At 39.7% G+C, this 15527-nt stretch overlaps 2 protein-coding genes across 3 annotated transcripts; both read left to right on the forward strand.

The window, feature by feature from the left end:
• The first annotated feature begins 271 nt into the window (after positions 1-271).
• Positions 272-7608, forward strand: eif2ak2 (eukaryotic translation initiation factor 2-alpha kinase 2). 2 transcript variants are annotated; one of them, XM_070915686.1, is made up of 19 exons: positions 272-447; positions 1791-1917; positions 2040-2194; positions 2281-2404; positions 2553-2623; positions 2723-2872; positions 2989-3121; positions 3393-3460; positions 3546-3636; positions 4053-4084; positions 4166-4202; positions 4297-4376; positions 4532-4654; positions 4808-4936; positions 5188-5404; positions 5490-5633; positions 5792-5887; positions 5984-6046; positions 6381-7608. In XM_070915686.1, the coding sequence occupies exons 1-19, from the start codon at positions 341-343 to the stop codon at positions 6516-6518; spliced, it is 2085 nt and encodes a 694-aa protein (XP_070771787.1). In that variant the 5' UTR covers positions 272-340; the 3' UTR covers positions 6519-7608. The 2 variants fall into 2 exon arrangements, with proteins under 2 accessions (XP_070771787.1, XP_070771788.1); XM_070915687.1 differs by having other exon boundaries at positions 4535-4654.
• A 626-nt stretch (positions 7609-8234) lies between these two features.
• Positions 8235-15103, forward strand: LOC139294183 (interferon-induced, double-stranded RNA-activated protein kinase-like). Its single transcript, XM_070916007.1, has 17 exons — positions 8235-8456; positions 9293-9428; positions 9547-9701; positions 9785-9908; positions 10045-10118; positions 10196-10342; positions 10485-10617; positions 10905-10969; positions 11049-11136; positions 11496-11554; positions 11649-11768; positions 11865-12002; positions 12088-12295; positions 13256-13399; positions 13768-13869; positions 14027-14089; positions 14493-15103. Exons 1-17 carry the CDS (start codon positions 8344-8346, stop codon positions 14625-14627), a joined length of 2004 nt encoding a protein of 667 aa, XP_070772108.1. The 5' UTR covers positions 8235-8343; the 3' UTR covers positions 14628-15103.
• Positions 15104-15527: the final 424 nt, after the last annotated feature.

Below are 15527 nucleotides of genomic sequence, written 5' to 3' on the forward strand. Positions count from 1 at the left end.
AAGTACAGGCAGTTCAACTCATGGTGTGTGCTGCGTCTTTTCCCTGAATACATTGTGGTCACATTCCCTGAGTTACAGGGTTTAAATCCATCCATTATCTAAGCCCGATTTGTTAACATGGGCGCCGAAAGGAAGCAGGCCTAACCAGTTTTGTTATTTCCGACAGAAATTGAAGGTACCATGTTGTGTGACGTTTACAGAGAAAACGAAACTTTAACTGGGTGAGGCTGAATGAAACAGTGGGCTCAGAAGTGGAAGCAGAGATGAAAACGGAAAAGATTTCATGTTCTCTTATGTTTATATAATTTGAGTTGACATTCCGACTCTTGAGTATTTTATAATGGAACCGGTAAACTGCGTAGCTAAACTCAACGAGTATGCACAGAGAACACGCTCGGTGCTGACATATGAGGACGTCGGATCTGTTGGCCCTGACCACATTAAAACGTGAGTTGAATTAGTTTCCTGGTGGGATTCACGACCTGCAAAGTCATGCGGGAATGTAGGGCCCTGTTCATACCTGGTATTGACATGCGTCCTGGCCGATCCGATCGGTCTGCACATCTGACATTAACGTGTGTCTCCACATGCGGCTCGAGTGACCACTTGTGATCGACTCATGAGACCACAATTGAGAGAAGAATTGGTTTGGAAAAACAACAACATAGATGCCGCCGGAGAGGAGTGTTTCTGGGGGCCGTGCCTCGCTGATTACTGTACAAAAACACAACTTTATTCTCTGTGTTTTGTGAAACTGGATCGTATTTTATGGAGAAAATATGTTCTGTCTTCCGGCTGCTCTGCATCAACTCTCGGTGATTTATGGAGTTTCCTGGAGGACAGATAGCTTTACTTTTTGTAGCTGTCTTTAGCTAATTAGCTCAATTAGTCGTGCATAGCGGTCTATTAGCTGTAACGGTAATAAAGCTTTATTAAACAGTCTCCTTCTGGCGGTCCAAAGCTCTTGTGCTAGCGGTGTCAACACCAACACTCCCCTGGTGCTCTGAGCTCCCAGTCTGGGCAGAGGACCGCTAGCTGCACGGCTAACTGAGCTAACTAACTAATTATCCTCTACAGCTGGATGACATCAGGCACCATGTTTTGTGTGTACTCCATCCACGAGCATATATTATGTCCGTTGTTGTGTCGCATTTTAATGAGCGAGTGAGTAGTTCTTCTGTTTACATGGAGGACGTCAGTTGAGTAGGCGGTCCCTGCTAAAAGAAAGCGGTCATATGCAGCCTAGACCACCTCTGAATGTTATCTATCGGACCTCAGTGCGTTTAGGATTTGAAGAGATCTGGGACGCTAATAGGTTAGACCCTTATTGAATGGGAGGCTAGTATTTTCATATGATTTTTGTTTGTCGATTTCAAAATAGGTTATTCTATATATTTGCTTTAGGCTATTCAGCGTCCCCAGGTATGTTTACCCTACAGCACTGTCTTAGTGATTTGCTTCCTCTAATCAACTGTCACCACGTTTAAACCACACATGCACTTAATTTAACATTGTATACCTTCAACATTGAGTTATACAGTATATTATTTATTGTTTTCTGCACATATTGAAAAACCCCTGTGGAAAACGAGCAATAGGAAATATGGCATGGTATGAGTGTAACATCACTTCAAGAAAGACTGTAGTTCTTGACTGAACTGTGTCTGAAGCATCAAGTTAGATATTGATAAAGAGTGTGCACATTTTAATAATTTTATGCGCACCAACCCCACCAACATCATTTCAAGTCAACTTACCTGCATAACAAATATGTGACAATTCCTCTACAGATTTACCCTAAGAGTGATACTGAATGGTAAGGCATATCCTGATGGTGTGGGGAAGAACAAGAAGGAAGCCAAACAGAATGCAGCTAAAAATGCCCTGAAATGCTTGGAGGAGAAACCAGTTGACTCTGTAAGATTATTATACTATTATTATATTGTTTATTGACTTACTTCATTTTTTATATACTAAAGTAGAGACGACCAATGCACGGCACACGTCTCCTCAACATATATTTGTTGTTTTCTTGACAGACAGAAAATGCAGCAGAAGCTCCTACTGCACCAGTTCATCAGCCAACTATCAGTAACTTCAACTATATCGGTTGGCTGAATGAATATGGTCATAAGAACAGGGTGGCTATAAGGGCTGTGATGTTATCAGGACCGGGACCAAATTATATTACTCAGTAAGTTTCCACAATACATACTAATTCATTCGTAGTTGTTTAGTTACCATTTTAAAAAGCATCAAATAACCTTTGTGTGATATTAGATGCTGTAGCTTTGTGGTTGGTGATAAGGAGTATCCAGCTGCCACCGGGAAAACAAAGAAAGAAGCTAAGGAGGAAGCAGCCAAGCTTGTATATCATGAGATATGTAGCAGTAAAACTACAGAGGTCAGTAGAAATACACACTAGTTTCTTCTGGCTTAATTAAAAAGTGCAGAGGGAAGGAACTAATTGACATGCTTGTCACTGACTTTGTTACACAGTCTGCACTCCAATCGGTGAATCATAATAAAATCCTACTTTTTTTGTTTTCAAGACTCGAGATGAGAAATTCATCTCATCAAGTCAACCAGATGAGGAATTGAATCAAAGTGTGTCGGACATCTGGTGAGCAAAAACGGTGGCCATGCATTGTTTCATTTGGACTTTCATTCTGTTTGGTTGTGACGGGTTTTAATTAGTATATGATTTGTCTTTGTGTTACAGTGATAAGACAAAGTGCTTGACTGTGACAAATACAGACGAAGGTTTTGCAGAGATAAATTTCATAGAAATCATCAACAGCCACTGTCAGAAAACAAAGCGCATCCATGATTTCGTCTTTGAGAAGAGATGCGGTCCACCACATAGACCTCAGTGAGTATGACTGACTGTAAGCTGTATAGACAGTACAGACGCTGGATGAAAACTTGTTAGATATGAGAGAGAAATCTTTACACGACTGTCTGAATATTTCCTCCCTGCCTACGTAGATTTTTCTACAAATTAGTAATCAACAAAAAGGACTACCCTGTGGGTGAGGGTAAGACTGTCAAGGAAGCCAAACAAAATGCAGCTCAGCTGGCCTGGTCTGCTCTTCAAGAACAGTCTGACTGGGACAGCAAGGTATTGAGTATTTCTGTTGTTTTGATATGATAAAATACGGTTTTTAATATGCCACCAAGTAGATTGTTAACAGGCCCACAGCATGTTTCCTTTGCTTTTTACTTAGCCATCAGTTTTCCTGCTCCACATGAAAATGGTTCCCCTTAAGTAAAGTATCACATTAATGTTGTGCTAATATTATTACACTAACGTTGCAGCCCATGCCAGAGATCATCAATTGCTACAAAACATGGTACTATGTAACAGCCGAACTCTTCCTTTGTGCTTTCAGTTGTCTTCCTCATCAGCTGTGTCTGATGGTGCTGCACCAGCCAGGCTGTCCACACCACCAAACACACCGTAAGGCACTGACTGAGGAGCGAATCAGATGGTAAAGTTTGATGTTGAGAATATTCTACTAATGTGTCTCATTGTGTCCTCTAAGGGAGTCCCGTGACTTAAAATCCGAAAGCGTGCCCACAACTACAAGTGACTCAGTTGTTTTCACCAATTCAACGAATCCTCCCAAGGACCAGGTCTGTTGTTTCCTGGTTCACCAGTTTGTAATGCTCAGTCTGTTGCAGAAGTTATATTGAGTTGCTTTAATTTCCCTTTTAGGTTATACCAATTTTACTTAACTGATCTTGATTACTCCAATACATTACCAGAATGCTTTTTACTAATCCCTGAGAGTTATACATGTATTTGATGAGAGAAAAAGTGACAAGTGAAAGTTACAAGACCAAGAGTGTGTCAGTAATTCCAGCGAAGTTAGTCTAGTCCTCAGCACACCTCTTAATCCAATTACATTTTTTCGCATTGCACTCTGAGCTCTTTGAATTATTGAGAAGTAAAGGACAACTTCTTTAGGACCCTTCCCTTAAATACAGGATTTTGAATGTATGTATGCTTTAATATGATTGGCTATATTTTCCTTCTTCCCATTACCAAGATTCAAAGTCCTGATGTGAAGCCCAAAATAAGGTAAGTCATCTTTTGAAGCCCACTGTAAAGCTACAGTATATCATATTTCACTTGATTTTATCATCTTTCTTGTCTTGTCAGACTTGCAGCAAATTTCCTAAATGCCCACAGCAAAGAGGTAAAGTAAGAAGTTATTATTCATGCTAGTTTGTCGTGTTGGTTTTTGTTTAACATTTTAATCTCTATATGATGACTTTATTTTATTCATTAAGGATATAATGGCCAATTTCAATGGCAAGAATACAGCAAATACTCAGAGTGGAAAAACAACAAGCAAGTCAGCAATCTCAAGGTATGGAATATGAAAACATTTAATTACAATATTAGCATGATTTTAGCACTCCTTTGGTTGTTTTTTGTATTCATATTCTATCAGAAAGACATTTTTATATTCATGAAAATTAATATATGTATAGTCATCTTTTTGCCTCAACAATCTAATCCCAGCAGGTTTACATTAGAATTTGACTCCATAGTGTGCCTCGGCAAAGGAGCCTTTGGTCGTGTTTTCAAGGCAAAACAAAAACTGCTGGGGAAGTATTGTGCCATAAAGATTGTCCGCTGCAAAGAGTAAGTCAAATATGAATAATGTTTCATTTGGTTTTCTTTTTTTAAATGAGCACTGTATAGTAGTCTTTTTAAGAAAAAGAAAATCAGTGCCACATGCCGTGCAAAATAAGTTGAAAGTTAACTGAGCTGTGTTCTTGTTCTCCTCTGGATCAGAAAAGCTCTACGAGAGGTGAAAACATTGTCAGACCTCCATCACAGCAATATTGTTCGATACTACACATGTTGGGTGGATGATTCAGGATACCAATGGGACAGTGTAGCTGACAGTTGCAGCACTTCACAGTAAGCCACATCCACATGTTAAAGTCCTTACGATTGCTGATATATTCGCAGGTGTGTGTGTGGTAAATTAGCCTAATAAATTGACAAAAATCGGCCCAAAAAAACAACCCTGTAACGTTAATACCCGAGAAAGTCGGGGAGGGTCTCATTTTTTAAGTGACGTAACAATCCGTTCACACATGTAAATTGTTACATATCGTACCTTTTAACAGGTATGTCATTTCACAGTTTCTCTGTTCTTACTCTTCTAGGTCGACAGATAATTCATCGATAAAGTACCTCTATATTCAGATGGAGTTGTGTGACACCAAAACACTTAGAGTGTGGATAGACGAGAAGAATACTCAGAATGTGAAGAAATCTCTGCGAAACTCCAAGAGAAGAGAAGAAAGTCTAACTATTGCTCAGCAAATAGTCAGTGGGGTCGAATACATTCACTCCAAGATGCTCATCCACAGAGACCTGAAGGTGAGACGAAGTGAATAAAATCATCATTTATTACATCACATCAGTCGTGAAGCTAAGTGTTTGTTTATTTCTTTCCTGTGGTTAGCCTGCCAACATCATGTTTGGACTGGATGGAAAAGTGAAGATTGGAGACTTTGGTCTGGTCACTGCTGATAATGATGACGATGCTGAGAACGTGATCGAGAGAACAGTGTACAAAGGAACCCCATCTTACATGGCTCCTGAGCAAGTGAGATGGTCTATACTGACATTAACTTTAGATTCTGTATTATTGAATATTGGTTGTCAAAGGGAGACATTAGAGGTTCCCTGTGGAGATTTTAACCACTGCTGGTGTTCTACAGCTCAAGTGCCTTTTGTTGACATTGTGTTCTTGTTTTATGACAGAGGAGTAGGAGGATTTATGACCGAAAAGTGGACATATTTGCTTTGGGGTTGATATATTTTGAGCTCCTTTGGAACCTCGGCCACGAAAAGAAAGCAGTGAGTTGTTCAGTCTAAAACCATGCTATATATGTCAATATGAACTGTTTCCTAATATACTTTTTACTTTCCCTTTTATCACTGCATAACTTCCAGATTTGGGATGATGCCAGAGACCAGAAACTCCCTCAAGGATTTTCACACAATTTTACTCTGGAGGTAGACCAGCAATCTTTCTTTTACTTGACTCATGAAACAGTATTTTCCCTCAGGGTGGCAGTCCTTTGTGATGGTCACTAGCAGGGCAGTAGTGAGGCTGAGGTATAGGGGTTTGCACTGATGAGGAGCCAAAACAGGAATGTTGATGTTTTGTACAATGTAATAAAAATGTCAAATACCAAGCAGGACAGATGACAGTTTGGAGAAAAGGTTGACTTTGTTAGGTTGTCCAAGTAACGTCAGCGTGAGGCAAATACAGTTGAGTGGAGCCTCAAAGACACTGGCAGCATTTATTGATAGTATGGAGGTCACAATAGCTGTTTTTTTGTCGCAGGTCCGAATTATAAAGTCAATGCTGTGTGGGAAGCCAGAAGACCGACCTGAAGCAAGTAAACTGAAGATGGACTTGGAAGAGTGCAGCCGTACACTTAAGACAGCTAAAGATATGGCTCGCGAGAGTAAGACTGTCTGATTATTACAAGGAAATCCTCAGGCAGCTATCACAAGCATTCTTATTTATTCAGCACAGTATTCCATAATACTTTAAAATGCTAAGGGGAGTGTCTCTGTTAATAACTGTTTTCATGAACTGATAACTGACAAAATCCTAATTATGTGGTACTTGATGGGAAAAGGCACATAACTCCATGCATTTTATAATCAGAGAATGCAACATTATTTACTTTTAACAAAGAAATCATGTCCTAAGTAATTATTTGAACTGGTATTGAAGTAATGTATTCTATACTGGAAATGGCTCAATGTGTTTAAAGTGATGTCACAGCACACCCTTTGCTTTGTAGTGAATAGGCTGAATTGGAAAATAAAACATGTGCGACGAGGGTGTAATGGTCATTCATCTTCTGTGAAGTTTGTATAAATTCTGTCGTATTTCGTACAACTGGTGAATTTTAGTGGGTGCTGCTGAATGATGTGGAGTCCTCTACTGATGGTCTGCTTTGTTTTTACATTCCAATGAGTACCAAATGCTTGTACTTGATGTTTCTGTCATTGATTCCAAGACAACTGTGTTCAGATATGAAGACTCAGCATTGGAGACATTAGACATAATAATATGATTATTTTCTTTCAATATCAAACTGTACTTTACCTCTAAGCCATGTGTGCAAATTTGCTTGTAGATTTGGCCGTGGTCTGTTCTCTGAAAACAACATATTCTGTCTGTAATTATCTGTGGAAGTTAAGTTTGTGACTCAGCTTCAAAAACTTAATATGATTCAAGCTTAAGCTCTTGGGGAAAACCAGTGAAGTCTACCACTGTTGCAACAGCTATGTTGAGGAAATGTCAAGAGAAACTATCCCAAATGCCTCAGCCCCTACCATCTCCATGAGCTGTAAACATGTTAATGAACACCACTCACAGTTTCTATGAATATTTAATATACCAGTGGATCCTATGGATGAGACCACAAGTGGCTGCATTTGCCGTATATTTTAAGTATTTAAGTGTGTGTCACATTTTCTGGGTGTGTGCACTGTGGAGACACCGGCTGTGTTGTTGGCACTGCATTGGGCTCAAGACAATAAACCAGGAAAATATGCTCTGACTCTGTTTCTGTTCTCAGGAAATGACTGCACTGACTACAGCTGATCACACTAGTCAAGATATTTTATTTAAGGTGTTAAAGGTTAATTTCAGAATGATACAGCAAGGTATATTAGTGGGTAGGACATATAGACAAATGTAATAGGTTGAAACTCTTACGAACTGACTTCTTGAAGTAGCATGACAACAATGACTCTGAGGACCTGGACCCACCCCCACAGCCAGGTACAGCTAGCCATGGCACATGGGGTCACAGTCACTGGCCACAGTAGGAGCCCAGCCCTGGGGAGACTGTGGGGGCCTCGGACCAGAAATGAACCTTATCTTTAACATGCACGAGGTGCCCCTTTCTAAAATGTTGCCCCTACCCGAGACATGGTGAGTACACCACTGCACACGTGAATGAAACTCTGCACAAACTGGAACAAAACAATAGCCGCAGTTATTAGTCATCAATGATGACTTATGATGAACGACATATTTCCGCAATTTTGCCAGCAGTCGTTTACAGATATGTTGATTGTTCTGATGAGTAAAACCACGTAACGTTACGTAAGAAACGTTTACAGGAAATTGAAACTCAAAGGTACCAGAAGTCCGATGAATCGAAACAGAGCTAAGGGAGGACGAGGAGCAGAAAGAAGGTCGGAAGGGGAGAGAGACAGGTATTGTGAGCTTTGTACTTTGTACTCACAGGTTTGTGTAATTTGAGGCAGCTTCGTCATTTACGATGGACAATGGAAACTACGTAGCTAGACTAGGCGAGTTTGCAAGGCGAAAAGGGGGAAAATCTGAGCTGCACTATGAGGACCTTGGCTCAACTGGCCCTGACCATAATAAGACGTGAGTTGGATCTGTTTTATATGTCTTTGTATATCATTCTGCCATGGTCGTGCTCCACTAACATGGGTGTGCGTTTGGGTGAGAGTCTTTTCCAAAGGGTGTCATGGTCATGGATGACAATTAGGGTGCTGGTGGTGGTTCAATATCAAGGTAATACCCACAGAAAAAGCTAATCAATGAAGTCATCGATACTTTTTAGGAGGAGGCCTGTTCATCAGAAAACCTCTAAAATACCATGAAACTACTTGTTGGTTAGAGACAACCAACTAAATGCAGAACAAGTGTATCCAAAAAGAGAAAACTTCGGGTTGACAGAGACCTCAAACATCGGTCCATAAGGACTTGTCACAACTTTTTATTTACAGCACAAAAGATGATTTAATTTATTTTTCAGAGATGGGTCAATGGACAAAGCATAAGCTGTACAAAGCCACACTGTTTTTTAAAGAACAAAGTGAGTTGATAAAGTCCTATAATCGCAGCAGATAACATGGCTGGAATGACCCGCTCACAAGCTCTGGATCAGTTAGGACCTGTGGTCTATAAAATCTTTATTTGTGAAGTAGGAAAATGTGATAGAGGGAGTTGCATAAAATTGAAATACTCGAGTACAAGTACCCCAAGTACAAGTTCTTCAAAGTTGTACTTAAGTACAGTGTTTGAATAAATGTACTTGTTACAATTTTAGCCTATGAATGTAATCATTAGTGTGAATATTCTGGTGGTCCAACAGCAATCATAGCATAACTGATTATTACCTCCTAGAGGCAAACTATGGTAGTGTGCACATCAAGTCAACTTGCCTGTATATCAAATATGTGACAATTCCTCTACAGATTCATCCAGAGGGCAGTACTAAATGGCAAAGTCTATCCCGAGGGTGTGGGGAAGAACAAGAAGGATGCCAAACAGAACGCAGCTAAAAATGCCCTGAAATGCTTGAAGAATGAACATCAGGACTCAGCTGACTCGGTGAGATTATTGTTCCTCTTTGCTTAACTAGAGCATGTTGGATTGTAGGTATTTAAAAGTAAAAAGACTAGTTCATGGCATATGTCTCCTTGAAGTATATTTGTTATCACCTTCACAGACAGAAAATGCAACAGAAGGTCCTCCTGCATCAGTTCATCAGACAAGTATCAGCAGCATCAACTATATATGTTGGCTCAATGAATATGGTCAGAAGAAGAGAGTGACTATAAGGGCTGTGGAGTCAACAAGACTGGGGCCACATGATGCTACTCCGTAAGCCTCCTTACTGCATCCAAATTCTTAGCTATTTTGTCACAATTTACAAATGCATTAAATAAAGGTTTTCTTGATATTAGATGCTGTAGCTTTGTGGTTGGTGATCAGGAGTATCCAGCGGTCACTGGGGAAACAAAGAGGGAAGCTAAGGAGAAAGCAGCCAAGCTTGTATATGATGTGATATGTGGCAGTAAAACTACAGACGTAAGTAATACACACTAGTTTCTCCTGGCTTAATCATAGAACCTAAAAACCTATTGTACTGTAAAGTGTCACATACTCATCGGGCCACAGTCCACTGTGTGAACCATGTCAACATTTTACTTTTTGTATTGTCAAGACTGCAGATGAGAATTACAACATTACATCAACTCAACAAAAGGAGGAATTAAATCAAAATCTTTTTGGTATCTGGTGAGTAAATCACAATGGCAATGCATTGTTTCATTGTCATGTCTTCATTAGTGTGAAATGCAACTTGTTTGTTACAGTAATGAGACAAGAAGCCTCAATGTGAACTCTGACAACAGCTCTACAGGGACAAATTACATAGGAATTGTCAACCACTACTGTCAGAAAACAAATAGCTCCCATGCATTTATTGAAGAGAGTCGATGTGGCCCACCTCATAACCCTCAGTGAGTATGAACCTGAACCTCTTTAACATGAATAGACACTGCAGACACTATGATAGCTCTCGATTGATGTTCAGTTGTAAACAATATTAAAATGTTAACACAGTGATCTAAACAATTTCTTCCTTTTCAAAACACAACACAGATTCCTCTACAAATTAGTAATCAACAAACGGGACTACCCTGTGGGTGAGGGTAAGACTGTCAAGGAAGCCAAACAAAATGCAGCTCAGCTGGCCTGGTCTGCTCTTCAAGAACAGTCCGACTGGGACAGCAAGGTATTTAATATGTGCTGCCTTTACATCATCAAAGAAACACTCAGTTGCCAGTTTATTAGGTACACCTAGTTAAAGATAATGCAGTCTAACACCAACATGAAGGTTATAATGTTCAGGTGTTGTGCCACCATGTTGAGGAAAGATTACACCAGTAGTTAGTGATATTTTTAATATTAACAAGTGGCAGCAGATCTCAAACCCAGCTACTTTTAAATACATTTGAGTCACTGAGGTGAAATTTTACATGCCACATTGTAACAATTAACCACTTTCTTTGTGAATTGTAGGTGTCCCTCGGGTCAACAGTGTCTGAAGATGATGCACCTACCAGGTTCTCAACACCATCTTCACTGTAAGGCACTTATTGACACTAGTAGTAAAACAGATTGTAGAGCTTAATAATGAAAAGGCCTCTTATTATATTATCCTAGGCAGTCCCTCGCAACGCCACAAAGTATGTCAACGGGTACAAGTGGCTCCGGGATATTCACTAATTCATTGAACTCTTCCACGGATCAGGTCTGCACTTTTCATCGCAATCTTAAAAACTGATATTTAAGAAAAATACACCCTCTTATGTTCCGCTTACTCTGTATGTGGAGACGCCAACAAAATAGTAGTAGTGCTATAAGAGCAAGAAAGTTAAATTTGGAGGGAGTCACTCCAAAAAATAGTAAATGTCTAAGTAAATAAATGCTGTATGTCCTAGTTCAAAAAATAGTAAATGTCTAAGTAAATAAATGCTGTATGTCCTAGTTCAAAAAATAGTAAATGTCTAAGTAAATAAATGCTGTATGTCCTAGTTCTTAAAGAGTGTACAACTCTAATCAGAGCAGGGTTCAACATTTTAAATCAGTTTTATTCTGTTATTCTCCAAGCATGCTGTCAAAGACAAGAATATGGGAAAGAGTCAGAATGAGACCTGGAACCAACCAAGGTATGAAAAAAAAAAAAACATTCATTAGCAATGTAGCATGTGTGTTTTATACTGATACAGTCTTAACTCTCTCTCTTGGCATTGATCTCAACAGGTTTACTTCAGACTTTGATCCCATGGAGTGTCTTGGCAGTGGAGCCTTTGGTTTTGTTTACAAAGCAAGAAATAAAGTGCTGGACAAATATTATGCTGTAAAGATTGTCCGCTGTCAAGAGTAAGTCAGCAGTAGGAAGCTTCCAGTGGGCATTGCAGCTTATGCAGTATTTGTGCAAGTACTTTGTTTACTGATTCATTTCCTTGTTCTCCTTAGGATCAGGAAATCTCTTCGAGAGGTGGGGGCATTATCAGACCTCCACCACCGTAATATCATTCGGTACTACACATTTTGGATAGAGGATTCAGGATACCAAGGGGACATTTCAACTGACAGTTCTTACAGCTCTTCTCAGTAAGTCACATGCAATTAACTTAAGTCTTAACTTTTTATTTCAAGTTAGAGTTATTAAATCATTTCTCTCTTCTTACTTTTCTAGGTCTTCTATCGATGATTCACTGACAAAGTACCTCTATATTCAGATGGAGTTATGTGACACCAAAACACTGAGAGGGTGGATAGACGAGAAGAACGCTCAGTCTCTGCAAGACTCCAAGAGAAGAGAAGAAAGTCTACACCTTGCTCAACAAATAATTAGTGGAGTCGAATATATTCACTCCAAGGGGCTCATCCACAGGGACCTTAAGGTGAGATCAGACTCTACTGTGTGTGGCTGAGACAAAGCTAAATGTTTGTAACTTCAGGTGTACAAGCACTTGATATGTCCTCTAGTTTACCGTGACGAATCCCCACCAGCACCCAGAGACAGATCCTTGCACACACCAGTAGTGAGAGGGCAAGATGTACCAGTATATTGTTCTGATGCTCACTGGTACAGAGTACCAGCAACACATACTAGACTTTTGCCCCTCACCGCTATTTACCAATGAACGCATGGTTATTCTAAGTTCTCGGTCAGATCCTGCACCAACAGGCTCCGAGAGGTGGTGGAAATGTGCTGCTCTCCCACTGTTTGAAGTGCAGTATATAGTTCAGTACTTAGTTCAGTTTAGACTTTTGTCCTTGTGACCAAAATTCTCTATTAGTTAAGATTCAGATTCAAAGATTAAAAAAACACTTTATTGTCTATCACATAATGATGAAACAACATAAAAACATACACCCGTGAAAGATTGCATTAAAACACAGACAATTCCATGAATAAATAAGAGCAAGTGTGCAAAGCTGCATTAAAAACAAAAGTAGTGGCAGTCTATTTGGCTTTGTTTAAAATGAATGTTGCAGTGGGAATGAAAGAGTTTTTCGAAGTTCTCTTTTTAGCCAGAGGTGCCCTGAAGCGGCTGCCTGACGGGAGTAGCTGAAAGGAGTGGTGAAGGGGGTGTGAAGGGTCCTTAGTGATGGAGTCTGCCATTATAGCACAGTACTGATGTGGAGACAGCAGACAGGGTTGGGCAGATGGTTTTGATTGACGAGGTCTTCCATTCAGGCAGGAAGTGGACGTTAAACCCATAAAAATTGCTGAATCAATATATTTCTGCCTTGTAAATGATTGTGACATACATTCATGGTGTGTAAAGTCTATTAATTATTTCTAGACTTATTATGTTGAAGTGATTTTAAAGTAATAATTGCTTTTCAATGGTAAGCCTGCCAACATCCTGTTTGGACTGGAGGAAGAAGAAGTAGTGAAGATTGGGGACTTTGGTCTGGTCACCACAGATGATGATGATGGCTCTTTGATGGACAGAACAGTGGACAGTGGAACCCCAACTTACATGGCTCCTGAACAAGTGAGATGGGCTTTATTGACAATAACATTTAATTCTGTATCATTGTTTTAACAAATATGTTCTTCTAATGGGCTTAGTTTGGTAGATTACACGTATGACTACCACGCATAACAGTGCTCCCGGATTTCCTGAAGCTCAGCCTCACGTGTCTTTCCTGTTGGCAGTGAGAGCAGTGAGATCAAACGTGTTACAACAGAATATTATTTTAAAATTCAATTGCAATTTAAGCAGTGTAAACTGAGCTGAAATCAGAAGCTTAATTCACTTCAGGAGCAGAACTAGTTAATCTTTTATGATGATTAATGAAAGGATAACATCAGGCAGCTGAAGGTGCCTTTCGTCAATACTGTGATTTTATTCTATCACAGAAGAGGGAGAGGAACTATGACCGAAGAGTGGACATATTTGCTCTGGGGTTGATATACTTGGAACTCCTTTGGAAAGTCTCTCTTGGCCATGAAAGAGCAGAGGTGAGCCTTTCATAAACAGAACCTAACATTGTGTGGTATTGTTGAACTTACTAAAGCTTGATTTTCTTGTATGTAGTTGTTTAACAAAGCAGAATTATTAGTACATTTCAGGCTAACTAACATGTTCTTTCATCTTTTATCACTGCATGAATTCCAGGTTTTGCTTAATGCCAGACGCCAGAGGTTCCCCACACAGTTTTCACTGACTTTTCCTCAAGAGGTAGCTCACCATATTCTTATTATCCAACTGATTTACTAGCCACATGAAACAGTGTTTCCCACAGGGTGCCAGTTAATCATGATGGTGGCCAACAGAGTAGCAGGGAGGCTGACATACAGGGGTTTGCACTGTCACAACAGCCTCAAAGGATGAGGAGTAAAAACAGGACTGCTGCTGTGTGTATGTGAATATTGTCAAATATCAAGCAGCACAGATAACAGTGTTTAGAGAAGACTGAGAAATCTCAGTTTCCAAAGATTTACAGTGGTCAGTGTCCTGAGCAAAGTGCTTATGTTGGAAATACTGTGGAGTGGAGCTTCAGCAATATTGTAGTATGACAGCATTTATTATTGTTAGTACAGAGATCTCAGTCGCAGTTATTTTGTTTGGTTTTTTTTTGCAGAACCAAATCATCAAGGCAATGCTGTGTGAGAAGCCCGAAGGCCGACCTGAAGCAAGTAAACTGAAGGCGGAGCTGGAAAAGTGGGCTCAGACAGCCAACGCACAAAATTTGCATCACAGGAATCAAACTGTCTGATTATCACAAGGAGCTGTGATAAGTCATTGGAGTGTATGGATATCTGTCTCTTCTGATGTCTGTGATTTAATGAAATGATTTGATAAACTGATATTAATATGATGTTATTAGTGGTTAATGTACTGCACTTATATAGTTTGGGGTTCTGTATTTTGCCGAAGGACACTTCAACATGCAGACAGGAGGTCAAATCAATAACCATGCAGTTAAGGAACAACCTAAAAATGGGATGTAATATTATGGGTTTCATAATCATAGAATGAAACATTGCATTTTATCGTCACTGTAAAAAGTAACTTTTGCCATAATTCACATCTGTCCAGCCTTTAAATAATCATGACCTGGGTGATTTCTGTGTCAGCGGTTGACATTTTATTATATGCTGGAAATGGTTAAATGTATTGAAAGTGGTGTCACATTACAGCCTTTACTTTGTACTGAACATGTTAAGTTCAATAAAATAATGGTTAGCTGGGGTAGCGTGGTCATTCATCTAGACACCAAATGTGCACACACACACGCACACACATACTAGCCAGAGGGAAATTTGGACAGACATCTGATTTCCCAAGGTGGGGCTCTTTTGTTTGGTTTTGTTTTGGGGATTTTTTGCGTTCATTAATAATTGAAAACAATAATGAGAAATAATGACAATTATTAGGACAGAATTCAGGGATAGATTGATGAATCAGTCCATTTACATTGAATACAGTGTTTCCCCGACGCTGTTCGGCGGACACGTTCAAGAGGTTACTAACAGGAGCTGAATTATCCGCAGAGGTTTCTTCTTCTCCAAAACTCTTTCGTTTGTATGATAATTTAAGATCCAGACGTCCGATGACTAAAATCTATGACGCCATTGACAGGCGACCAAATGTCCGTAATCTAGGTTTGAAAAGT

Source organism: Enoplosus armatus, chromosome 12 (genome assembly GCF_043641665.1).
Source record: "Enoplosus armatus isolate fEnoArm2 chromosome 12, fEnoArm2.hap1, whole genome shotgun sequence".
Taxonomy (NCBI): Eukaryota; Metazoa; Chordata; class Actinopteri; order Centrarchiformes; family Enoplosidae; genus Enoplosus; species Enoplosus armatus.